Source organism: Nyctibius grandis, chromosome 4 (genome assembly GCF_013368605.1).
Source record: "Nyctibius grandis isolate bNycGra1 chromosome 4, bNycGra1.pri, whole genome shotgun sequence".
Classification (NCBI taxonomy): Eukaryota; Metazoa; Chordata; class Aves; order Nyctibiiformes; family Nyctibiidae; genus Nyctibius; species Nyctibius grandis.
The window spans coordinates 78,828,961-78,856,745 of NC_090661.1; the positions used below are offsets into that span (position 1 = coordinate 78,828,961).

The following is a 27,785-nucleotide window of genomic DNA, read 5'->3' on the forward strand; positions in this document are numbered from 1 at the left end:
ATTAGCTTTTATGTCAGCATCAGATACATTTAAGTGTCAGTCTCACTGTGGCCTTGATTTATGCTTAGGGTAATTCCACTGGAATACAAAGGATTTTTAGAGTTGTTATATGAGTATAAAAAAAACAGTTGGACCTTTGATGCTAGCATTTTAAATTTAGTTATCATTTGAACCAATGCTTACAAAATAGTAACTGATATCTCTCCTTTACTGGAATCATAGTTTTCTGTATTTTGTGAGGCATTTTAGCGTAAAACTGTGGTGGTCTTACTTAAACAAGAGTCAACCACTACATGCGTTTGAATGGACTGCTTTGTTGCAACAGTTTTGATTTTTGAGTTCTGACCAATGCTCCTCCTGTCCATATCCCTGTTTTTCTTGCTGAGACATAAAGCCTTGGAACAGCACTGTGGAACATATGGCCTTGACTGTCCAGATGTTTTTTATTTCATGTGGATGAGCTAGAATACAGGATGTTACTGGTGGCATTGCTCTTCCTTCCTCATTGTGTGGATAGGCTAACTTCTGTAGTTACCTACATGGTATCCATGTTTATGGGAGGTTTTTTGGTGTGTTTTTTTTGTTGGTTTGTGGTTTTTTTTTTTTTGCTAGTGTTACTTCAGCAATATATGAGATACACATGATTGATGTTAGACTTGTAGAACAAGTTCTCGGCGTAGCTTTGAGATGGACCTAATAGTTATCCTTTAGTAAAAATTCATACACTGAAATACTTTGCACAAGTATGAATTTATGATTACAAGCTTAATATGAACATGTGCTAATGGGCCTCAGCAAGCTTAACACTTAAACTGGGAGTTAAGCTGTGCTTCAGTTAATGTCATTTTAATGACTGTAGTGGACAGATGGTGTTCTACTTTCAGTATGTTCACCCTAAAGTCTAATTTACATCAATAGTTGGGTTTTTAGTGATTCTGTCAAGGGTGTGAACATTTCAAATTGAGTTTTACTTATGCTAACTAGGGTTATATTTTAAAAGAATAACACTGCAGTAGTTGCAGTAATATGTCTGTGACACTGTATGAATAATGTAGTACTTCTTTTGGCACCCCTAAACAGTGAATTAAAAGAAACCCTAAAAGACTTCCCTGTAGATATATAAGGCAACCAAATATTCAAGTCATGAATTTGGCTTTTAATTTTTGCTGAAGTCTGTCAGTCAAGGAAGGGGTTTTTTTTGGTTTTGCTTTCCACAGGAGCGCTTCTCTGGAGAAAGGAGAAAAAGAGGAGTTACAATTGAAGGCCTTACTACTCAGCAACCCAAATGCAACTGGCTTGCTGAAAAGTATCTTCATATCATATACGCACTCCCTAAAAGTCTGTCAATCAGATATGGCTGGCGTTTTTTGTTTTTAAACAACTCTCACCACTGCAGCAGTGCAAAACCATTTTCATTTTGAGTCATGCCAGCTGCATTTCAGTTCCAGAATCCATGTTGCTGTTTCTGTATAAAGCAAAGAGAATTCTGATCACTTTTCAGGCTGCGTTTACAGCAAAGCCATTTGGGAGAGAGAGAGGTGGGATTGAGAAAGGTTGATCTGTGCAGTAATAGAGCAAATCTGATGAGAAGAAAGAGAGTTAAATTAGAAAGCAATTGTTTTCTTTTTTTTTTGTAGTGTTTTTTTTTTTAATTGGCCCTGGAGTTATAAGAAACTCAGGAGATGACAGAGGGACTTTTGAAACCAGAAAATTCAATGGTGCAAAAATTTTGTGATTGTGTAGAGGAGGAACAGTTCAATTCAGAGTCTCTTTTAGAAGATAAGTGCTTCAAAACAAGAAGGCATAATCCTGCTAATTTAGTTTCTAGCATGATTTATGATTTTTCTAATAAGTAAATAAAGGTATCATGTGCAATGACCACACATTCTAGACATAATCTGTGTTGATCAATTGCTTGACAATGTAGATTATTTTAGAAAATTTCTCCTCTCCCAATCATCCTGATATATTAAAAAAAATTTCAGTCAAAAATTTTCTTTTGACTGACTTTGGCTTTCACTTAGTTTAGCTTACTGAAAATTGCTTATTGGAGATTATATTGTATTGGAGATTCTGAAAACTGTTTGAATGAAATTTGAGTTCTTGTATGGAAATGTGAGGTAGATTCTGACATGTTTTCTCATTTATTTATAGTAGTTTAAAAGAACATGGTAACATTCAATGACATATGTAATTCAGCAGAATTCCTTGGTCAAATTAGTTAAAGACAATGCTCAGTTGGTCAAACTGGTCAAATTCTGCAGGCACAGATGCATACGTTTGGTGTCCCATTGAAATTCTTTCTCTCATCTCTAACCCTGATTTTCCTAGGGAGCTGTAGACAAGGTCCTCTAGCTGCTGCTTAGATGAGAAGTTTTTCCTAGCCCAGGTCTCCATGCAGCCCCCACTTGACTTTGGCAGCCTCTTTCAGTCCCACTCTCACTGCAGCTCTGCTTTTTCTTTGAGAATTTTGACACGGCAGCACAGGAAAGCCAAGCGTACTGTGACTGACTTGTTCTTGTATCAAGTGACAGTTCTGCTCTGTGATAATACGGCTGCTCAGAAGAGAGGTATGTCCACACTCAGGACTATTTTTGGATGTGTTAGTGTTAGAATTATCTCATTATTAGATGCTACATCTTAGTATAAAACTAGTACAGGTGAATTTTTATTTGTGGTTACATCTTAATGTGAAGCGAGCAGTATTTAAATTAAAGCATAATATTACCTAAGTATCAACAGTTGTGTGATACTATTTATTTATTGGATAGTAATTTCCCAGACATTTAATTCTCTGTAGTAGCTGATATTTGACTTCATATTCTTTTTCTTTGCTAGGCCTAGTCCCAAACCAAATCATGATTATGAAAGACTGAAGATTCAGTGCATGAAGGCCATGTCAGACCTACAGTCTCTGCAGAATCAACACACCAAGACACTGAAAAGGTGTGAAGAAGCAGCAAAAGAGGCAGACTTTTATCAGTAAGTATTAGTAAAGCTATATGAGGTGAGAGTTTACCAGTCTGTACTAGATCATAAAGTATTAGAACATGATAATCAAATAATTTTTTTTATATTCTGTTTTTCCACTTTAATCACAAGATGAATGTTTGCATGCATCAGAGAAAACATTTCTGGCCTATTTGAAATGATCAAGTATGGATTGCTTGTTTTATTTTGAAGAATTTGGGATAGCAATCCCTGATATCTTGATGGGACACTGACAAGGAAAGCCTAGTTACTGACTTGCAATTGCAATCCAGTACTCTTACTGTCAGGCTGGAGAGCAGAATGTAATTTGAGAGAATGTCATTTGTTACTGTTTTTTTAATAGGTTGTGATAGCTCTCACGCTGACTTGTATAAGTTTTAACACAGGCTTAAACCAATTGTAAGCATTTATGAAAATGCAATAAAACAGGGAGAAATCAGTGAATGTTTCTAGCATGTATTTTTGTTTAAAAAACAGTCATTGATGCAAATAAGAACATGTTTTCTTCACTTGAAAGGAAGACAGCTCAGAAACAGAAATGCAGATAAATTATCATAGAAACATAGAATGTTAGGGGTTGGAAGGGACCTCTGGAGGTCATGGAGTACAACCCCTCTGCCAGAGCAGGACCAATCTAGGGCAGGTTACACAGGAACACATCCATATGGGTCTTGAAAGTCTCCAGAGAAGGAGACTCCACAACCTCTCTGGGGAGGCTGTCCCAGTGCTCTGTAACCCTTACAGTAAAGAAGTTCTTCCTCATGTTGAGATTGAACTTCCTGTGCTCTAGCTTGCATCCATTGCCCCTTGTATCGCAGGATACAAGTGAAAAGAAGTTGCCCCTTTCCTCTTGACAGCCAGCCCTCATATATTTATACACATTAATCAGATCCCCTCTCAGTCTTCTCTTCTCCAGACTAAAAAGCCCCAGGTCTCTCAACCTTTCCTCATAAGGCAGGCATTCCAGTCCCTTAATCATCCTCGTAGCCCTCTGTTGGGCTCTCTCCAGTAGATCTCTGTCCCTCTTAAACTGGGAAGCCCAAACCAAATTCTTGGTTTGAAGTTTATTTCACTTAAATCTACACTATAAAATATGACTGGTATTTAATGACAGCATTTGTTTTCATTGGGGGCTGCTAGTTCTTACATAGCACTTTCACACACAACTTTTCAAGCCTTTAATGATAGGCATGGTTTCCTTATGTTCTTCTTCCGCAACCTGAAAATAGTATTAAGGATTGTCAACAGGTACAGATGTAGCAAGTTGTGTGGCTTCTTTACAAAGAGCTTTATTCCTAGTTTCATTTGAGGATTTTCAAGTACTTGAATTTGCTAGTGAATTCTGTGCAAAGCATTAGTGTTCTGTCCATTGTGGATGGATTTTTTTCAGACCTATGTCTATCCAACGCTGACATGAAACACTTCTATTCTTTATCCTAAAAAATTTGTGTTTTGCTTACCTTATTTAGGAATTGTGTAGTCCATGAAACCATACTGTGTTACACTATTTATTTCAGTATTTTCATGATAGTATATAAAGCTTTACCCCTCTCATATGAGGAGAAAAACTCTGAGTTTTAAAAGATAGTTACTGATTGAAATACTCAAGTATACCAAGGATATAGCCAAATTCCTCGGAGACCAACGATTTAGGCTTCTGCAAAATGATGCATATATACAAGTACAAGCTTTCGCATTTACATTTGCTACAGACTAAGATTATCTGGTCAGAAGAAAGTATAGCATGTTTTAATTTAATCAGAGGTAATTATTTTTGTTATAAGAACTCATTTACTTGGATTTGAATAAATCTGTTTCCTACTTAAAAATTTTGAGAGGCTGAAAATCACTATTGGCCCAAAATATGGCAACACATGTTGAAATACATGTGTACAATTCTCAGGGTAAAGAAAGGAATCAAGTAGGGTACGCTATTCAAATGTTATTTTCTCCTGCAGGAATTCTTAGAACCCCATGCTTTAAAAAAAAACTTGTTACCATTCCAAAGAATTTATAATTTCCAACAAAATTTAAATAACAGATAACAGATTAATAACCTACATGTAAAGATTATGTGTATTTAATTGCGTGAATATAATTTGTCAAAGGCTTTTTTTTTTAGTAGGTTGTCCTAATTTTAAATGCTTTGAGTCATTCTATTCAGGAAATGTTGGTATTTCACTTCATAAGGAAGAAATACAAAGTATCTTAAAATGTAAATTGATTCTATTCGTTGCTGTTTGTTATATGTGTTTTTGTTATAAATATGGACTTTAAACACTTTACCAGCAGGTGTGAGAGTTCAGTATGTATCATTCTGTTTCAACAACAAAAATACTTGTCAGTATCCAAGTGTCACTCTTTATTTGATCTGTGGTAATAAAATACATGCAGTTGATTTTTTGCTCTTTTTCAGCAGGTCTAATTTTGGACTGCTACCTTGAATTATAATCTGAATGATAGCCTCATCATGTGGCTCTCAGTTGTTTAATTTTTAAGTGAGAGTGTATTTCTTTCAATAATTACGGCTTGCATAATGAAGTTGGAGTAACTTGGATAGCTTTTTTGCCTACTTGAATGTAGTCGAAACATACATAGTGTGTTTTTGTTGGTTGTGAGAGTTTTTTGTTTGCTTGGGGTTTTTTTTGTTTGTTTTTAAAACAATAGCATACAAAGAGATTTTTGTAGTTTTCATCTCTGTTTTGGTTAGCTGCTGCTCAGCTGAGGGGCCCAAGAGAAAGTAGAGGTGATTAGTGGGGTAATTACTATTATCTCCAGGATCATCTTATACTCACATTATAGCATTTCTATTTGTCTATCTGCTTGCTTTTAAAATGGCTATGAAATGGTATTGATGGGCAGCAAAAATCCATAATCTCTTCTGATGCAGTTTAAGAGTACTGTGTACTTTCATGTATTTTCATATTCACATCCCTGTTGGTTTCTGATATATTTATTTTTTTTTTTTTTCCCCTCTCTGGTGCTTGGAATACTCAAATATGCAGAATTCAGTTAGTTTGACATGCTTTCTTGGTAGGAAACTTATGCTTGAAATGAATTAGTTCAGGACTTTGTCCCGACAAGTTGGCCTCTAAGAGCATTTTTTGTGTACTGTGACAGCACGTTGCACAGTCGGCTGCTGAGTGACCAGTCACAGCTGAAGGAGGACATGGATACCTTGAAGAGGAAAAACACACAGTTGGTGCGAGAACATAATCACCTCCAGCAGTCATGTGAGGAAATGAAGAGACTTCATGATGAGGATCAGAAAGAGATAACAGACCTGCGCAGCCAGCAGCAGCAGGTAAGCTACAGCTTGTAGCGTAAGTGCTAGAAGAGATCATGAATTGCTCCTTTGATAAATAAGTCAATAAAACTGAATGTGCAGCGTGGCTGCCTTTTATGTCTTGCTCATTCTAAAATATCCGCCTTACATTTTACAGCACTAGGGGAGAAAATGAGATCTTGGATACTAATTGATTTTCTATGTTTAGTTGGAAAAAAGAATGAGGGATATAGAATATTAGGTGGTATCAAGAAATTTTGATGCAGAGATGAAAAAACGTATATGAGGAAAATTGTATATACATGATATTTTTTTTAAGTGGGGGGAGAAGCATCAAAATCCTAGCTTGAAGTTGCAAAGTGATTAAAAAGATGACTATTTTCCTAGGGCATTTTATGGGACAGGGCTAGCTTTAAAGTTGTGTGCTATGTTTGTTTTTTGGAAAGTATCACAATAAAAAAATGAGTGACAGATATGGGTTTGGTGGTTCCCCCCTGCCCCCAATTATTTTAGTGACACTGTAATAGTTTTGGGAATGATTGAGCAAAGTTTGAGTATTCAGGGTTGCAGATGTGTTCAGCTAGAACAAAACTATAGGTTGATTAATGTTTTTGAACTTAAAACAAAAAAAGACAAGCTTTTCAGGAAGAGGTGGACATTTCAGGACTGTATATAACAGGCTGTCTCTAGGACAACGTTGTTCACACATTCAGAAGAAAAGTAAGAGTAATAGTAAGGAGCAACTGGTCATATCATGGTTCACCTATGGAAAAGCCTGATCATTTAGTTAGAAGAGTTACAGTAACATGTGGAATGGTTAAACAGAATATCTCGGTTAACTGTGCGTAGGCTGATTCACAGGGCAAACTTGAAAGTCAAACATTAGGCTTCAGAAGCAAAACCTATGCAAATAAAAATAATTATTTGCTAGGGTAGGAGAGGCAAAGGTCAAAGCAAGCTGGATGTGCTGAATGGCGCTTTAGGAGGTGCTTGAGGGCTAGTCCAAAGATGAGTGAAGATTTTTATTTCCTTTTGATCCCTTCCACAAACCTTATCTTGAGAGTTCTGCTGTGAAATGGTTTAGTGGCTTGGTTCAGAAGATGGCTGATGTTCTGTGTAGCAGAAATGGTTTGCTGTGTAAACTTGGGCAAATTGCTTAATTGTACTATGCCTCTGTTCCATAATCTGCAAAGCAGGGGTGTAAAACCTCCAAGAGAAAGCTATTGTATATTGAGGTTCAGTCCTGAAGTTTGAAATTATCTGGCAGCACAGAAGGAGGCTGGAGTATCATTGTCAGTATTTATTTAAAGAAATTAATTTTCGTGTCAACATCACAATTAAACCTTTAAAGAAAACTATGTATGTGACTATGAGAAAGTTGTGTAACTCCATTTCTCAGAATGTCAGAGTGAATCATGGTGTCTTGAAGGGGCGCCAGGAGTCTTATCTTGTCTGTGTCATTTCTCATCCAAATTCATCTAACGCTATTTATGTTGATCCCTCTGATGTGTCATTTTGTCGTCAGGCCATAGCAAAACACAAATCTCAGTGGCCTCAGAGAGCAAAAACTTTTGATCAGGTTACTCTTCGTGTGGGATTGCCATGGATTTGCTGTGTAGCAGCTGACCAGCTTAAATTTCTGCTGCTCGCCTATGAAGTTTCTTGTTGCCATGGCTGTCTTCCTCGGTCCAGCTGGGACTATTTACTTTTTCTCAGACTGGGATTTTGAATGGAAGACCTTCCTTATTACACTGCTTCCTGTTTATGGTGTTTCTGCCTTCCTCCATCAAATCTCTGTTAGCAAGATTATACTGAATACTATCCAATTTCTAGTGTATTCATTCTTCTTTTCTTTAATTATTTAGTGTATTTTCAGCAAAAAAGACATTCCATATATGCCTTAGACAGTGAGAAGTGGTTTGTTTCTGTTTGGGTTCTCAAATACTTGCTTCTCAAACCTGTTCTCAGAGTGCTTTAGGAAGTAGTCTTCAGGAAAATGCCTCTCTTGAGCAAGTTTAAATCAACATGTGTTTACACTTTACATATGCCTACAGTATATCACGTGTTTAGTATATCTGAAATGGTTCACTGAAGCATTCTAGCTAATCATGGGTTCAACTCTGTGCAGGTTATGCTACTGAACATACTGAGGGTAGGGATGTATGTGGAGACAGCCATGCCAATGAGACTCTCACCGAAGTGCAGCCTTGTTCCAGGACCGCTTTATGAACAGTAACTCGCTGCTTTTACGTGTCTTGGTAGTTCAAGGAGACCAGCGTCAGGCTGAAGAACTTTGTCTCTCTTATCTTGCCTGTGTAAAGTGGTTTCCTGACGGTGATTGTTGTTATCTGCTGCCTGTGGGCAGTGAGTGTCAGGCAAAGAGTGGGCAGTTTCTTTTGGTCTTCTTTCCTTTCGTTCCGCAGGCATCCAGGTTATTCCATGTTCAGGAACTGGTCCTTACTCTGAATATTAGACACAAAAGATGAGGAGCCAGTTTGTTCATACAGGCTATTTGCTATGTGTTTGGTTTCAACTTTTTATAGAGCTCATGTTTTCTGTCTTCTTTTCCTTCTAATTTTTTAATACTTTTTATTTTCAGATAGTTAGGGACATACCTTTGTAGGCTAATGTTAAGATATAAATTCCTGGCACCTTTCTGTATAGAGCATTTCTGTTTCTTCCCACGGCTCCGTCAAGGCCAAATTCCAATTCAAAAGACAAAAACAGAAAAAATGAGCATAGCATTTTAAAAAAAAAAGGGGAAGGGGGGAAGGTAAGGCCTCATTTCAGGCATATTTTTTGCCTTTTGAGAAGGAAGAAGGACTAGATTTGCTGAAGCTCATTAGGAGATTTCTGTTGTTGTTGCTGGTTATCATCAACATCGCTATTTACAACAAGATTCTTATGTTAATGGAAATTAATTTGAAACTAAGTTTCAGGTCAGACTTTAGTCGTGTTTAGATGGATTTTTCGCTTCCTATTCGTATTTTATGGATAGCTTTTGAAACACAAACCTCTGTGGGTAGTTCTCAGATGAAATATTGTATGAATATTAAAATATATGCCTATATGTATAACATTTAGGGTAGATTTTATTCTCTTGAAGCTTTAAATTATTTAATTTGTTCATGGAAGAGACAGGCAACCTGTCATGAATGCCACCTCGTGGTCATTTCGTAAATTACAGCTATCATCTTGGTCATCAAACGATTACCTCTTGCTAAAACTACGAAGTACTTAGAAAACAATGCGAGTTTAATAACTGTTGATAGCAGTTACCATTAGAGAGAGATTTTAATAAACTTATGCACTCTAAGTTGTGATAAAGCAGACTTTTTTTCCCAGTTAACATTAAGCAGACGTAGTAATGTTTAGAGTAACAGTAATGCTTAGAAGAGGCTCAGTGTTTCCTCAGTTATTAAGAAGGATTATTAAAATAAGTTAATATATTTTTGTTCAAATATTATTTCTTATATATTTTATTAGACTGATTAAAAACTGAGTTTATTAATACAGTTTCTGGCACTTTTTTTAGGTTATGAAGCAAAATGGGTCATCAGAGATATTAAATAAACTTTATGATACAGCAATGGACAAGCTAGAGGGTGTGAAGAAGGATTATGATGCCCTAAGGAAACGGTACAATGAGAAGATCGCAAGTCACAATACGGATCTGAGCCGCCTAGAACAGACTGAGGAGGAGAACAGACGTCTTCAGAAACAGATTGACATGTTAATGAAGCAAAGGGACACAGCAATACATTTTCAGCAGCAATATTCAACCTCTCTTAGAAGGTATAGTCAGGTTTGGATACCTTCAGATATGCTGTGAAAGCAGCAACAATTGTAATGTAGCATCTTACTTTCTCTGTGGTAGAATCACAAATACTTTTCTAACTTTTTTTTTCTAAAATCTTTCTCTTGTGTATGTTTCTTGATGTGATGAGTAAGCATGCGTTTCTATGTAAGATTTTCTGGAAGGTCCTAGAGGGTATGATGGGGATTTTTATTTGGAGAAATTGTACTGTTTTCTTGAGAAAAGGATTTCCCAGTTAGGGTTTTGGAATTTTATGAGGAATTTTAACCTTTGTTTAGCTCATGTGAGAAAGGGACAGTCTGCCTTTCAAGCTATGTTTATTCTTAGTTGTAGACACAGGAGTCAAATACAACCAAAGTTTTGTTAAACGCCAGACTTAGTGTTCCAGACAAACTCCTCAGTGGGTGGTGAGGCCGTCAACATATATATCTTTATTTAAATATAAAAACCAAGTCAATAGGAGGATATAATTTCTAAAAGGTATTTAGCAAATGAAGATGTTCTCAAGCATAAGTTAACTTTTCATGACATCAGAATTGCAGACCACATGGGACTCTGAGACAGAGCTTCAGACTGGCAGCAGAGTTCACTGGATGCAGATGTCTGGGAGTCTGGCTTCCCTGGGAAGGTGCTGCTGCTATGAGCAGTGCAAGTACCAAAACAGAAGGGCACAGACACTATGTCACAGTACATTTAATCCCTCTCTGCTCCTCCTTGATACTAAGCCTACACAGATACCCGTGCAGGGTAGGAAGAATGCCAATATACATAAGGACTCCAAAGAGCATCTGTGGGTGTGTTGGGAATGTTTTCACCGACATAAGTTAGGGATAATACACAACTCCCACAAACTAATGTGCCAAAAAATGTTGTTTTCCTCATTCATAGACTTTTAGTATTTCAAAAAGGTGAGGTTGAGCATGGATAATCATGTACACATGAATAGCATGTACATAGTTGTGATACATCTAATTAAGTTATAGGAGAATATGAGTAATAAGAGAAGTTATGTAACTTAGACTGCCATAGATTCCTGAAAGTGAGGGAAAGACTAATATATGCTACAAGAAACACTGCAACTATGCTGATAAATGCAGAAGCTCAACATATTTGTCTTATGCCCTTGTGATTTAGGTCTCCTTCCTGAGAGAAATGTATGGTTTGATACTTAGCAGAGGTTGGTTTTAAGAATTTCATGAAAGATATTCATGTTCCTGTGAACCAGTGATCCAGCTAAATGAATATAGCTGAACTTCAGGAATTTTTGCCTTTTATTTGGTTGGCTTTGAGTCTGGACTTCTTTTTCACTTGTTTCTATTTATAGAAACCTTTATTTGTCTTATGTTTATACCCTTACTTTATAATCAAAACCATATTTCTCTGGGTGACTGACCAAAAATTTTAAAAATGTATTTCACGTGAGTACAGTTTTCAGAATATAAGACTTAGCAAACTTGTAGTTTGAGGAGTAATGGGTCATAAATTGCAGCACTAATTTTTTTTTATTAAGTATCAACACAGTCAAAACAGGAAGAGTAAGACTCCAGTGGTGGCCCCAGATCTCATTTTGAATGAATCTTTGGCCTTAAACAATATCAGAGAAACGTTCAGCCTTTTTTCTTTCATCTGTAACGTTGTCACAATAATACACAGCATATAAATGCTACCAAGATGATTTAGTTGGTGAGTAGTTGGCGGATTACAAATTAGCTATACCGGCTATCTAATTCCTCTGTGCTAAACCTTACCCTACACACGTGTGTCTGCATTTTGAATGCGGGCTATGGCACTTGGACGGATCTGCCCGTAGTTTGCATTTGTGTTGAAGACAAAGCAGGTAGTCCTGGTGAGGGTTCTTTTCAGTGTTGGTTGCTGCTTATAAACCCATGCTTACTGCTACTGACCCATCTAACGCTGCTACTTGCAATCCATTCACAACGGTTGTTAGAAATGGGCTTTCTCTACACAAGGCATGTGTGAAAATGTGATCCAGCTGCATGTATTTCCTCCTTAGGAGGCAATGCAAGGTCAAGCAGGACCAAGGAGTTTCAGCTGGAACTTTGCTTTGAGGTTTTTACACAGGTTTTTATCACTATTTAATATGAATGTCCCTCTGTGGCAGAGACTTTCCTTTCTGATCAGTTCCGCATGCTAGACTATGCTTGTTGTGGTTTGGTTGGTTTTCTCGTGGGTTTTTTCCTTTGTGGGTTTTTTTTTTTTTTCCCTTCCTTACTGATGACTTTTGTTTAGCAAACATTGCCTTAAATCTTTTCTCCTCCCCTCTCTCCCATATCTTCCCAGTCTAGTTCTTGATTTGACCCCCAAATAGTTTTCAAATGTACTGTGGATTCTCACATGGCAGTGAGGTTGTTTGGCATAGTCTCTATCTTAGATTTCTGATATATCCTTGTACTTCTTGTATAATATATTCTTCTTACCTTCATGCTCACAGTTCTAAAAACACAAAAGAAATGCAGATTGTAATATGTTAGGTCTTCTGTACTGCCAGCCCAATGATCTCTTAAACTGAAGAATTTCCTGAAAGGAGCAGGGTGATGATTTTGAAATTACTGGCAGATGCCTCAGTAATGCTATGGCAATGCTTTGAATATGCTGAGGCTTTCAAGGCAATACTTGAAACTGGGTTTATAGCTCTCTCTTGGGAAACGTCAGGCAACATGCTGGATTAGACAAGAAATTGCACTTTTAAACACTGTGAGGCGTGTGTGTGTGTGAGAGAGAGAACAAAGTCTTCCAGGGGGCACCTGAAATTTGGATAACCCTAAAAGTCCATCAGGTTAGGTACAGCGTTTCCATCAGTGGCATTTATCTGGGAGTTTTGGAAAAAACATGCAAGGAAATCTTAGTGTCCAGTTGTGGTAAAGCACTGCTCTCAGGAGAAGTTCTTTTTCAAACCTAATTGTGAACTTGTCTGTGTAATTATAGTCCCACTTTTAAGAATGCTTTGTTAATATAAACATAAAAGCTACTACTTTTAAATTAAGCTTTTTATGTCTTTTTTTTGATTGTGCCATACTTCAGTAGGTTGTAGTGATAAAGTGCATATGTCTTAGTTTGTGTTAAATTTTAAAAAAATACTTTTGACAGTTTAAGGTATTTTGCATTTCAGTTTTTACTGGATGACCTACTGATGAAAACAAGCAGTAATGTTTGAATTATCTGTTTTTAGCTCCATTGTCTGCATTTTTACTGTAAATCCACATTTTTTTCTCCTCTAAATTGTCCATTACCAACCTTCTGGCATACTTGGGCATGTGGAAGTTGTTTTGTTTTTTCCAGTTTCTGCATTTGTTTCCCTTCTTCCCACATGCCTGGGAGCATGTGTTGGGAGAAGGAATTAACTTCTAAGATGAGCAGAGCTCAACACAATAAATAAGGTTAAACTTGTGCTATTAAATAATGGCAATGTTTTGCATTCCTTTTAGAATAATTTCATAGAAATTTATTTTTAATAATTAAACTAATTCTAAATTGTTTTTAACAATTTTTATGTTTCAGTTTCTTAAAGAGGTTGACTAATATTCCTAAAGGAATAATTAGCCTAACTTTTATTTCGCAGTACCAAGAGTAAATTGTCTAAGACGTCCTCTGTGGTTGTGTTTTACCAATGCATACATTTCGTTATCCAGCCAAATCCTTAATGTATGAAAAAGAAAAATGAGGAACAAGTATCTTATTAGCATTTCTGCTTTTTTTTAGATTTGAATCAGTACAGCAAGAACTAAGCAACACCACAGCACAAAACAAAGAGTTGCAGAGAGAGATGGAGCGATTACAGTCAGAGGTGACAAGGTTCAAAACAATGCAGCTGAAAGCAGCAAAGGATGCAGAAAAATACAAGGAAGAAAGGGATTCAGTTTTCAATGAATACCGCCTCATTATGAGTGAGAGAGATCAAGTAATTAAAGAGGTAGATAAGCTTCAAACAGAGCTGGAGCTTGCAGAGTCCAAACTGAAGAACACTTCTTCTGAGAAGCAAGTGGCTAGTGAAGAGATGGAAGCTTTAAGACAGGTATTAACCTATTGTTTCGATGAGGGAGGGAAATGAGTATACATTGTTGATGCTAGAATCAGAAATGTATGGCTGATTAATGGAAAGTAGAAGTGCACTGCAAAGAGGAAATTCTATGCTGATGTTTTCTATGGCAATTCTTTTTACTATCAATTTATTAAGATTGCATGTTTGAATAGAGTACCTGTCAGTTGAAATTTGCTGTTCACTTGACTTAATTCTGTTCTGCTGATCATAAATCCTTCCTTCACTGTGTTAGTCTTCTATGCCTTTTCAAGTGATGTTCTCTGTAACAATATAGCTCTAAATAATTCATTATTTTTAACTTCTAACCTCTACAGGAACAACTGGATACTATCTACTATGACTTAAGACGGTACATGATAAAGTAGTCTCAAATATTTATGCAAAGCCTGTGCTGACATGCATGTTCTTACTCATTTGCCCTCCTTCTGCCTTTAAGTTAAAGAGGATATTTTGAAGATTTTTCACTAGAACTCAGGCATGCTTTAAAGCGTGTGATACCAGAACTTTGTATTTTTCAGCAATATGTTCTTGAAATGCTTATATCGCAGCCATGTTATAATGATGCTGTTGAGATTTCCGAAACACAGTTTAGTGCTCGGTTTCATTTCAGCTGCCATGCATTGACTTGACCCTTTGGTTTACAAATACTTAATTTAGCATGAAAGATACAAGCAAATGTATTCCATTGCCTATAAATTTCATTTTCCTTTTTTCACAGCATTACATCTGAACAAAATGCTCTTTATGAAAAATTAAGGTGTGGAGCCTTTTTTAAATCACACCATTGTTGAGGGACATAATGTGGATTGTGACATACAGCATCAGAGCCTTTAAAAATAACTAACTTCTGGATTTAAGAATTCATAGCTTTCAACCCTGCGTATTTGCCAGCTAAGTAATTTAGCTTCTACAATGAGTGAGGTTTTAATACATGTTTCATACCTATTCTGCTTTCATCAAAGCTGTGAAGCCAATAGAAATGTCTGTTGTTGATTTCAGTGGAATCAGGGTAGCTAGTAAGGAACACTGATGGAAATAGCCACAGTCAGTTGTTCTGCTGCAATTTGTTATAGCTGTCATTGTGGCACTATGAGTAATTTGCCAAAGTGCTTTAAGGGGCAGGAAATTAAAATTATAAATACATGGGTGTTCCCTCCTAGCTAGATGACTTGAAGGGGTGTTTGAATAAGAGCAGGAAAGAGCCCAGGACAGGTGAGTGAGATGCTGGCAGGGCACAGACATGCGTTTTTCTTCACCCCCAGAACTGGTCCATCAGAAAGCAGAAATAACTGCTTCTATAATGTACAATAGGTGTACAATAGCAGCACTGTGAGTTTCCATTTTGTTCCTGTTTTCCTTTCCTGTAGCTATGACTCTTCTGCTTGTGAGCAGGTATGTTCCTATGTCACATAGTACTGGCTCGCTGCAGCTGCATTCAATGCATAAGGGATTTTCTAGTTCTGGCAAGGCAAATGTTTGAAAGGTTGAAAAAATTGATTGATCAAGTGATACATTCACTTGAAGTAGTATCCTGAAAAATGCCCCTACATAAGTGGAATTATCCTGTCAGTGAATAGTTGGTCTGGTGCTTGTCAAAATGTAATTTAATGTTCTTCGATCTCCTTGTGATGTATAGCAGCTTTATGCGCCCTGTTACATAGCGACCATGGACTGATTGAAACAGCATTGAATCCATTTAGGTAATTTTAAACGTAGTTTCTTCCATGAAACTTGTGTTTGCTAGTGTACCTTTTGTGTCCCAAAGAAATGCAAAAGCAACTGAAATGGAGAAGAGGTTGATTGAGATTGAAGAGGCTTTATATCATGAGCAGTTACTGATGAGGTCAGTCAGTCAATTTCCTAGTTAGATATTTAAGTTTTATTGGTCACACATGCCCAAACATAATGGGTTAATTTACATCCAAAATGTAATAATTGTCTGGCATTTATAGATGATAGAAAAAAATCTCAGGATTTTGCGCTATGGACAGTTTTGGATTAAGTTCTCATGAGTTTGGCCACTCAAAGCTAGGGATTAGACATGATAGATTTCCCTCTCTACTTGCCCAGTGGTGTTTTTGTTTGGCATAATATTTTGCTCCAGCAAATACTTAGAATGTCTTGCTCCAGCAAATGTTTAGAATGTTGTGTTTCATATCAGTGGTAGTCAGCTTTCCCCTCTGTTTATTAGGCCTGTTGTATTTTATCCTGTATGAGGTTATTGCACTATAATCAGATGTGAGAATTTCCTTCAATATAAGAATTCTTCACAAATTCAGAATTGTTATTCAAACCAAACCACTCTAATGTTTCCAAACAGAAGCTGTTCTAACCAGCGCTAAACGGCACATTGCCCTGTGCTGTCATGTTGTAATTTTGTGCAAATGTCACAGGAGAAAGACAGAGGTGAAATTTTACTACTGACCACTGGAGGCAATGGCTGCTCTTATTCAGATCGTTTATATTTAGCATGCTGGAATAAAATGTGGCAATGTGTATTTTTTCCAATCACCTTAAAATACTGTAAATTCCTGTTTAATGAAGGGCTTTCTGGGAACTTTCCCTCTGCTGCATGCTGGAAAAGACTTAATACTTTTGTGTAAGTTTTATACACACGTTTGAATGCTCATTTTATACAGATTATAGTTAAGTTGTGCAAAACGTTGCTTCCAGTACTAAAACTTGCCTGCACCACCAGATGGGTCAGGGATTTTTCTCTTCAGAGGTGCTGACCAACGGAAGCTCTTACTGATGTTGAAAAAACTTGAGTGCTCTGGTAATTGCGATTCACTGATATTTTCTAAGTTCACAGAGTGTGTCATTAATTCTAGTGCTTGTCTGTTACTCTACAACAATATCTGTTTTAATACCATCGCAGAAATGTTTTAACAGCCTGACTAGCCTTGATTGGGTGTCGTATCTCAAAAACATTTATGTTAGTACAGCAAAATGCAATTGTTATCCATGCTTCAAATACTCCATCTGTAAACTGTAGAGGAAAATAGAATGGGTGTCAGTATATGACATGCTGTCTTTCTATCCTTAAGTATTTGGACCCTTTCCTTCTTTTGCTTTTCGGATGTCAGCCGTCTCTGGTAATCTTTTTGAGATCAAAACATCGTTTCCAGCTAGGAGTGCCTATATGTAGAAGGACTTCTTTGTAGCCATTGGCTGACTGCTTCTAGAGAGCTGGACCATCTAAAAACTTAGTGGCATGAAATTCAACTGTTTCAATGCCTCATTCTTCCAATAGGAAGTCTAGTTTAAACTATTTTAAAAGGACAGATTGTATTTTAAAGTTACATTTCACTCATCTTTTTTATTATGATGCAGTTGAATTCCATATTTAATAAGATGTGCTGTCATTCTGCTTTACAGCATACTGTAGTTTTATCTTTGAACATTCTGTAGTTTGCACATTGGTATCTTACTGGCATGTGACTTTAATGTCCCTTTAAAACTTATGAGGAAGCTATAAGATACTTATGTAGCTGGGTTGTCTAAATTATTTCGGTGCTATAAAATCGAGGCATTTGCTTAAAAATATTTGCAGTATATTCTTACCCTTTGCCATATATAAAGCCTTTTTTATTAACCAGTGTGACTGGTTAATAACCTTCCCTCATTTAGATTCCTCAAAACTTTGAGTGCTCCCAGATTCTTGCTTACTTTTGATATAGCGCTGTGCTAATGTGATGGTGTGATATCTTTAATACCACATTTAATATTCTTTGCTAGTACTTACTTGTATGTAATGTGAGCACAGTCTGTTCTGCTCCTATTTTTCAGAACATTAGTGGTAAACTCTCTAGGCTTTTAATGTGTCAGTGTATATCCAGTTGGAAAGATGAACTATTTCCTCCTTACTTAACCTACTGCAAACAATGGATCTTGTTTTAGGAGCTAAACTCAGCTCTAGTGGAAAGAGATCGAGCAATTTGTGAGAGGAATGAGTTGCTGGAAAAATACTGTCATGAAGTGAAGGACAAAGCTGAGGCCCAGAAGGAACTTGACCAAGCTTGCAAGGATATAGAGACAGTGAAGGAAGAAAGAGATGTTGCCAGGAAAGAGAGAACAGAAGCTATCATCCAGAGAGACCATCTACTAAGGGAATATTATCAAGCCCGTCAGGTATTGCAAGTCGTCACAGATGACTTTTTCTTTCTTAGCTTCAAAGGGTTGGTAATTTTCAAGGGATTAGTTAAATGTCTGGGCACGTTGGTGTCTTCCCCCTTTTCCCTGAGTCACTCTAAAATATCTACATACAAAAGCATGAACATTCTTCAAGACATAGTGACAGAACTTCTTGTTTGAAAGAAATACAGTCATACTTTATATTAAGTTTCTGTTTGTAAAAATAAATGGCAAATAAAATATTGTGATCCAGCAGATGGCTAGGCAGTTTATGACCAGCTGGTAGGCTTGTTGCCATCTATAATGTGTGTTGTGCCTGTGACCTGCTCAGGATGTTAGCGATTTCTAATACTTCATAAAGGAAGTTAATTGAAATGTGATTGTAGATTTTCTAATCTGTACACACTCTTAGTATAAATATGCTAATTCATGTCTTTGTGTGGGTAGTAACATTCTTACAATTCTGCACACTTACTGATGCTCTTGTCTTGTGTGCAATACTAAACATCAATCCACATACAACTGTAAATGCTTACATATGATGTAGTACGAAAATGCATAGTATCACTACTTTACGCTCATGAAATAACTAAGGAATACGAAATTATTTGATACTAAAATATCTTTTGGGGTTATTTTCATTAAACTTGTATTCTCTTTTCATTGAATACCAACCCTTTACCAGTTCAAAAGAAGTTTTTAGTCTTGCCTGTCACACTGATTTACCAGTCCTGGATGAGTGTGTGGGGAAGCAATCAAACTGCATTTTCAGTTGTATTGGAAATAAATCTTTCATTATGTTTGGTTCTTCATGGCCAAACCAGTGGGATTTTGGAAACTTGTGCTTTTCTCAAGGAAGCAGAGTAAGCTAGTGTTAACTTTGCTGTGACTTAGCAGTGGACCTGCTCAGATGCTCACCTTTGGCAGATGCCAAATCAGAACTGACATTTCAAATATAAATGTCTGTTTATTGATCTGAGTGGGTTTTGTGATTGTCTTTTTCCTGCCAGTGGACTGGAAGAGAAGTGATCCTTGGAGATGAAAGAGACAATCAAAAGGCCAGACATGACTCTTCATAGCCTCTGGTCTTATTTGTTGCAATTTTTATTTTTTAATGTTGAGGTGAGAAAGTAAACCTGGGGTTTAAGGTTCAGTGCTTTCTTATTTTTGAATAAAATTGTAACTCATTTAGAGAAAAAAAAGATCCTTTAAAGGCTATTAATCATGACTTAGTAGTCTCTGATATACATGCATTCAGGTCTTTAAAACAGTCCTCCAAAGTTTAATCTTTAATCAAATGACAAGTCTAGTCAGAACCATTACATTTATTTATATTCTTGGAATTAACTACACACAGTTCTTTGCAAGCCCACAGCCTTCAGTGTTTGCGGTGGGCTGTGCTGTTGTAGTTGGTTTGTGCTTTTTGTGCTGCAAGCTTGGAGCATTCTCTGTGTATCTGTCTTGCTGTTGTCACTGTCTCTCTTGTTTGGAATAGAGAATTTTAGAGGAACAAGTTAATTTGAGAAGAAAACACTTCTTATCTAAAATAAGAAACATTAAAGCAAAACTTTTTTGGAATTCCGTTGCTCTGCTTTGGAGTTAGGGGACCTGTGTGAATCACAAGTCTGTTGTGAACGTGTGTATCGAGTTGTCCCAGGGTAAATAACAGACATTAATGCAGGAAATCTGTGTTGTAACTGCTCATGATAGTGTATCTGATTTCTAAATATCCTTGAAGTTTTTTTCTGTCTGCTGAGCAGAACAAGGTAGAAGCATGGAATGTCATCTCTGAAATACAAAATATTCACTGATGTTATTTTGAAGTGAGGATTTTTATTCATGTAGATTGTATTCGCATGAATTTGTGTGCCACTGAATGAAATATATTGCAACAGTTTTTATCTTTTTTTTTTTTTTCCCAAAGTTGCCATTAAGATAAATGAACATTTTTCATGAAAACATGAGAATTGAATACATCAGGTAACAGACATACAGGAGAAGCTGTTTGTGCATACTTACCTAAAAATTGTGCCTAAAATACTTATCTATGTTTCTTAATTCCTAGATACAAGATTCTGCTACCCTTGACATAGAAAGAGCAAACAAAGAAATTGAAATGCTTCGGAAGCAGTATGAGGCAATGTCACAAGAACTAAAGGAAGCTGTCCAGGAAGCAGAAGTAGCCAAGTGTAGGAGAGATTGGGCCTTTCAAGAGCGGGATAAGATTGTTGCAGAAAGGGAAAGTATACGGTAAATGAATGCTAGATGGTACATGAGTGCTCTTGTGTGCAGCTGATGCAATTCTAGGACTTGCTGAGTTTTGCTAGCACTTTCTTCAACTTGTTGGAACTTCTGCATTAGCTGTCACAGGGTGATTTTTTTTTTAAGTTGAGGGCACCTTACAATATGCTTTGCTTTGTTTGTGCTTTCACACCCATAATATGTCTTTAGTAAATACCATAGAGCCTAACAGCATAGCTATGTAAGAACAACAAAGTATGCATTCATTTAGGCATGGTATACCTAATCCTGCTATAGCTATAGTCCTGCAAATGATTCTTTACCTGTGGGGACATTTCACAAAAAGTACCCAACATATTTGTACTAAACATATGTAAGGAACTAAGGGAAAATATGTAAATCAGACTTTTTTTCTGCTAGTTTAAAGAAGATAAGTAGAAATAAAGTTTTGAAAGGGGGGAAAAAAATTTCTGTTACCTTGATAAGCTTTTCCTTAAGGAAAAGACCTAGCATATGAAATTTTTTTTTTCCTCATACTTTTGGTTTTTTTTTTTGAGAGAGATCTTTTGAACCTGTTTTTTTAAATTTTGCATTAACTATACAATGTTGTAAAACTAGTTTTGTTACCTAGATAGGATTTTAAGTAACTAAATGGAAACTTTTTTGCTTTTGAAGGACTTTGTGTGACAACTTAAGGAGGGAGAGAGACCGGGCTGTGAGTGACTTGGCTGAAGCTCTTCGCAATCTGGATGACATGAGAAAGCAGAAAAATGATGCTGTGCGTGAACTGAAGGAACTGAAGTATGTTAGAGAAATGATCAGTCTGCGTGGAAGTTTGTGATAAAAACTGTTTTGTTAGCTGTGTTCGTGAGTGAATCATATACTGTTAGAGCTGTGGGGCAGCAGGTATTCATGATATTGTATGTGGAAACACTGCCTATATTTTTATTTGTTGTGGAAATTATTGTGATGGGCCAGATCCTAAGTCTTACTATCTTAACCTTTTTATCTTATTAACGAGACATATATTCTAAGCTTTATGCTGTGGAGATACACTTAAGCAATATGGAATTCTTTCACTGAAGTTGGATTAATTGCAATTTAGTTCCTCCCAACTGTATTCTCACTGGTTTATGAATGCAAGGAAGATATGCATCATACGTCATCTCAATGGGTTGTGGAAGAAGTTTTGCTGTTGGTATTTATCATGCCCCACTTGTTGTAAGCATACTGATGCAGCTCATCTGAGGGTAAATTAAATGCGTTTTGGGAGATGTCAGAAACCTAGTTGTGTACTTCAATTGTGTAAAAATAATGCAAAAAATGTAAGACTATGTTAGGACAATATATGGAAAAGGAAAGTCAATTCCACAGCAGCCCAAGAATATTTGAAAGATGGGAGCATGGGGCAAATTTCTGGCACAGCTTGGATTGTTGATTTAGAAAACAAAATATAAGGTATCTCATGATGATAAAATTATGTATCAGTTTATTTAAAAGGGTTGTCTGTGTCTATAAATATTTTTTTTCTTTGCCTAGAGAGAAGATGGAGAATCAGTTGGAAAAGGAAGCCAGATTCCGTCAGTTGATGGCCCATAGTTCCCATGACTCAGCCATAGACACAGATTCTCTGGAATGGGAAACAGAAGTGGTAGAATTTGAAAAAGACAGAGTAAGTAAAAAACACGAGCTGCATTGTCTTATATATTGGATAGCTTTGAAGTCAATTATAATATCTTGATACTAGGTATGATTAAAAATAATTCCATTCTGTATTTTTTTTTAGTTCTTTATTGTTGTTGTGCTAGGAACCACACACACATATGTAGCAAGTGTGGTAATGTCTAGATTAAAGTAGTTGACAAAACCAAGCAGTTACACACAAGCTTTGTATTTTTCCTCATATAAATTATAAGTAAAAATAGTTCCTCCATTTGATCTTGCAGGGTACCCAGGTCCATGTACTATAAAAAATGTTTTGAGTTAACCATTTAGTGTTCTTAAAAGTTAGTGATTCATTGCAGAAATGGCGGTGCTAAGGCAGCCAAAACTTAAAAGGTGATGGAAACACTGACATCAGAGAGCCCAGTCCTCTACTCTTACAGGCAACATCACTTACAATCTATGCATAAAATAGTTAAGCTTTTACATGAAGTTATTTCTCCTACTTTTGCTCAGATTTGATGATTAGAAATTTTAAAGTATTAAAAATCTTATTAATGATGAACATGTATTTTAAGGCAACTTTGCCTTTCAGCTTGAAAACCTGGGGTGAAAGGAGATGCTAATCTCCCTTGCTTGTATGTAGAGGGAGTTAAATCCCTTTTCCATTTTGGCATATTAAATAAAGTTCTTATGTTTAGCTTTCCAGATAACCTCTACATCCTTTTATTATTCCAGTAGTACTTTTCTCCATTTAATTTTATTTTCTTCCTTGTAGTCTAGAATTTTTATTTCACTGCTTTATGTGCAAGTCTTGAATGCCATTCTATTTGAAATTTTTGGCTGGCACATCATATTGTTTGCTCATAGTAATTTTTTTGACCACATAGAACATACAGGTGGTCTTCCAGATTGTGTTTCATTTATAACAGCTTTTGCATATACCAGAATTTCTTTCTCATTCTGACAGAGTTTGTGATTTAATGCTGTCAGATCCTTTTTATTTTACTTCAGTATTTGGGGTCATCTTTTTTTTTATGTTCTTCCAGTCTGTGTTCTTACAGTACCTCGCAACAGAATCACTAAGACATTCCTTTTTTGATACTAAAAATATTATTTAGTATTATTATATGTTGAAGTATATAGATTGAAAAGACTATATGAACTGAGTACCAATGCTGATCCATCAGGACCACCATCTGTAAATTCTTTCTGGGATAACAATTCCCTTTCCACCATGCTTTTTCATCTCTTTTAACCAGGTCCTTCATCATCGGGTTTTGTGCATTGCCATCTTCTCCATTTTAACTGATAACTAATAATTTCGTTTTTCCATTGCCTGCAAAATTAGTTAGCAAGTCTAGCATATGCTGTACCTGTGGTCAACAACATTGCAGCCTGATGAATTTTCCATTCATGTGCAGTTATTTAGTTTTTCTTTACTTCAAAGATTGTTCTGTTTGCATTACTGACATCAAATGTGCACTTTGTCATTTGAATGTGCATTTCCCTTTCCTGAATGTAGGGATTACACTTGCTGCTATCAAATTATAATAATCATATTGTGCCAGCCTTAATTAGATGTATGGGAAAATCGTTGTTGACCTGCCAGCGTTTGAGTTCCAGGATGGAGATTATAGAGTTGAATAAATTTAAATCCTTTTATTTTGGCTTCAACTTCACCTGTCTGCTAAAGCTCAAAAACTGAGCTAAAAACTGAGAGAAGTAATACTCATTTTTTTCAGCAATGATACTGTGATCTCTACTCGCTCTTTATTTTATGGCAGCCCCATGCTCTTCCCTATGGACTTTTTTCTTATGTAGAGCATTTGGAAGAATTATAAGGATTTTAGTATATTTTTGGCAGGTTTAACTCAATTTAATTTCTGATAAATGTTCATAATTTGCGTGTTTTATCTTCAGCTTCCCTGGAGACTTTATGCTCTTCTGATTTTAAGGGGATTAGTCATTGAACTATGTCTAGAACTATGCCTTACACGTCTGATTTAAGCTCTATTTAATCTTTGCACGTTAGATTTTAAATTTCAAGTATCATCTCCCTTCAGTATGCTGAGATGGTTGGTCCAGTTGATTTCAAGTAGAGTTCTCTAGTTTTATAAGTGTACTATTTAACACTGAAAATAACAACAAATCAGTTTGTAATCAGTTGGTCCCAGTTTATTTTCTTTAATCGTTTTTTTTACAGTGACCTTGCCATTTACCAAAGCAAACATTAAATTAACATTTCCCTGTTTGGTTCAATGACTGATTTGTTAAAGATAAGTTTATCAGTTTTCACATCAAGGATGATTTGTGTTGGGCGAGGGTTGGTAGAATGTTGCCTATAATCTGTACTTAGAAATAGTCCCCCCCTGTTTCACTCCTGTTTACTTCTGGTCTTTAGCCATATCAAAGCGGACGTCTTTCTGAATTCATCACTAAGACACAATGCTGTTTCCTTACCTTTAGAATTGTTTTTTCCCCAAGTAATGCCCATTTTTTGGGGAACATGTCCTTGTTCTCTCATTACACATCCAGCATCATACCTTAAAACAGGCATATGTGTCTGAATGTGCTTTCTTGCATGCTCTTCTGCTTTCCTGTTCCTCTTATTGAAATTCCCCTTCTGCATTATTTCAGCCTTAATCTGAGAGAGAGAGAGAAGGATCGTTCTAATGCCAGAGGATGCCTAATAACTAATGGAATTGGGAGCTTATATATTGAAGTACAAAATATAAAAACTTGCCTAGAACAGGTACCCTGTAAATATAAGGGCATAGTACAAACATGCAGTAATGCTTCTTGCTAACAGACAGTGGCACAATGGCTGCCAAGGCAGCTGAGTCACTTGTTAATAATATTTATTAGGACGATATGGACTTGAAAGCACTTGGTTTTGATGTGGCAGAAGGCGTGAATGAACCATACCTCCCTGGAGACTGTGGGATCTTTGTTACCAAAGTAGACAAAGGAAGTATCGCTGATGGTCGATTAAGGTAGGGTTTGACTTTGAAAGATACTTGTATTTTGTTGATCATAATAAACTAAATATGAGCATATTGTAAATTGTCTTCAGTTCTTTCCATTTTTTAAAGTTGTTTTCTATCGTTGGTCATGTGTATATTACCAGTCCTGACTGGGAAATTGCACAGAGAAGACCAATGCCTAAAAGCATTACAGAAATTAAATGCTATTTGACTCATCCCTTAAAACTCACCAGGATTTGAAATGTTCTTTTGTTTCTCTGTGTCTTACCTACTCCATTTGTTATCTCCTCAAACTTTGATCTATTTATTTAAATTTTGGGAAAGACAGAGGGTGGGCTAATGGGGGCGGGCAGGGGGAAAGGAGAGTAGAGCAAGGGATAATTTGAAACCTGCTCTTGTTCTTAGTGTGGATAGGAGGTTTTTAACTACTCTTCTCTGTCCAAAGAGTTGCTTTTAAATAAGGAGTAGTCATTACTGATTTGAGGGTATACTTTTGCTAGTGAAGTGCAGACTAGAAGTCCTGGTTTTCATTTAGCTGCTATTTAATGCTTCTTCAGGAACAGAGTACTCCAGATAATTAAGGATTAGCATATTGAGATCAGCTCTGTACATCCCTTTTCATGGATGTTATTCATGAGCTGTGTCCAGCAAAGTATGCTTGTAACACTGACCTGCTTATTTATGTTTATCTGCCAGAGTGAATGATTGGTTACTGAAGATAAATGATGTAGATCTTAAGGATAAAAAGCAAGTTGTAAAAGCTGTTCTAAATGGAGGAGGTGTTATTAACATGGTGGTTCGAAGAAGGAAGTCCTTAGGTGGGCGAGTGATAACACCTCTTCACATCAATGTTTCCGGACATAAAGGTAATGGCTATAAAGGCCGTATATAAACGGTACGTGTTTGTTCAGCCAAAAATGGCTTGACATAAAGGTACATGTTCTGAGTAAACATGCACCTTTTGAATAAATCTAGCTTAAACTGTTGCTAGCTCCTAGATGGGGATTTTTGTTAATTGTTTTTAGCAAACTGAGAATGCTTATATTGATGATAGCTTTATTCTGCAAGTACAGGTTTTCTTTTTTGTTCTTGGGTGTGTTTTGGTGTTTTGTTTGGTTTTTTGGTTTTGGTTGTTTTTTTTTTAATACTTATTTCTAGTTAGCTGCCTGTCTGGACTATTACTGGGAGTCTAAACAAGGCTCTTAAACCCATCAGTCACCTCAGCTTTATATTATGATGTTTAATTTTGGGATATATCCCTGTTTTCCCCCACTATTCTTATTTCTTTAAAAGGGGTTTCAGAAATTGAAATTCAGTTGGTTTGATAGTTATATTTCTTTCTCGTGCAGGCAGGGCAGACACGCTGTTTGAGCAAGCTATTTGAATTGCAGGAGTAAATTCATGTCTCTCATGTATTTCAGATAGTGGAGTCAGTCTGGAAAATGGAGTATTTGTTGCTGCTGTTGTGCCTGGAAGCCCAGCTGCTAAAGAGGGTTCCCTTACTGTGGGAGATAGAATAATTGCTGTAAGTCTTACGAATGCATTCTCCTTTTTTAAAATTTTTATTCATTTTAAAGTGTTATCATTACTTCCACTCTTTAAGATCCAAAACTTTCTAATTAATTTTTTACTTTCACTGTATTATACCTTTTTTGTATATTTACTAAATATTCATTATAAATTAATGTGTTTGTAGGCTGAGTGATTAATATAATGTGCAGGTGATTTGCTACACTTAGTTCATATGACAATTTTTGACAGAGACACTGACTTACTCTTCACACTTGGCTTATATATAAAGATACTTGTGATTTTTGTACTGAATAGGAAGGTCAGTTCCAAAAAGACATCCCTTGGCTGGATGAAAGGTTTTTTGTCTTTTAAGTTACAGTATCACAGATGTCATCCTTTTGGAGGGGGATGTTTTTCCCCGTGTGCATTTGCGGCCTTACACGACCTGTCTGATTTATGAACTCCTGTGAAAGAGAAGGTGATTCCTGTTGATGTACAAAAGAGGCTAACGTAGTGAAACAAGCATTGTTACACTGTATCTCTAGTAGGAATAGCAAAATTGTAGTTAAGAGGCTTGTTTTACTAGTGGAGAATGGAAGAAGACAGGACAAGGTCGACCAGACTTCAGTCATGTATACATAGAAAACTAGTGTTTTCCCTGTCTCCGAGATACTACCTTAAGATGCTTCCCACCTGCTATGTTTGATTTCCAGATGTATGTTTTAATTTTTTTGTGTTTAGATCAATGGCATTGCACTCGATAATAAATCACTTACTGAATGTGAAGCGTTGTTACGAAACTGTAGGGATTCACTTACCCTGTCACTGATGAAGGTGAGTAGAAGCTAAATTTGCAGAATTTTCTTGAACTTATACAGAATTATTTTAGTTGTTCTGGGAACAAGTGAGTGTGTCATCATGGGAAAGTCTCTGCTAAAAATAAGACCATCTGCATGCGTTTCACTGGTGGTACACTGAACAGTTATTTCCAAAGTAAGGCTATTGTGGCATCTGCTAGGAAATGAAACTTATTTATTGTTCTTACTTCTTTCCCATTTGTTTGCTGGTCACATGAAATGACTTCCAGCACAATTG

General features: G+C 36.4%; 1 protein-coding gene across 1 annotated transcript in view; it reads left to right on the forward strand.

The window, feature by feature from the left end:
* The window catches only part of DLG5 (discs large MAGUK scaffold protein 5), a 112,016-nt gene that overhangs the window by 56,487 nt on the left and 27,744 nt on the right, over positions 1–27,785 (forward strand). Inside the window, exons 4-15 of the mRNA XM_068398432.1 lie at positions 2,839–2,982; positions 6,112–6,295; positions 9,813–10,072; positions 13,815–14,127; positions 18,055–18,285; positions 20,354–20,538; positions 21,205–21,330; positions 22,069–22,201; positions 25,060–25,187; positions 25,875–26,044; positions 26,600–26,703; positions 27,432–27,524. Of these exons, the coding sequence (XP_068254533.1) occupies positions 2,839–2,982; positions 6,112–6,295; positions 9,813–10,072; positions 13,815–14,127; positions 18,055–18,285; positions 20,354–20,538; positions 21,205–21,330; positions 22,069–22,201; positions 25,060–25,187; positions 25,875–26,044; positions 26,600–26,703; positions 27,432–27,524 (2,071 nt within the window). The remainder of the gene's footprint in view (positions 1–2,838; positions 2,983–6,111; positions 6,296–9,812; positions 10,073–13,814; positions 14,128–18,054; positions 18,286–20,353; positions 20,539–21,204; positions 21,331–22,068; positions 22,202–25,059; positions 25,188–25,874; positions 26,045–26,599; positions 26,704–27,431; positions 27,525–27,785) is intronic.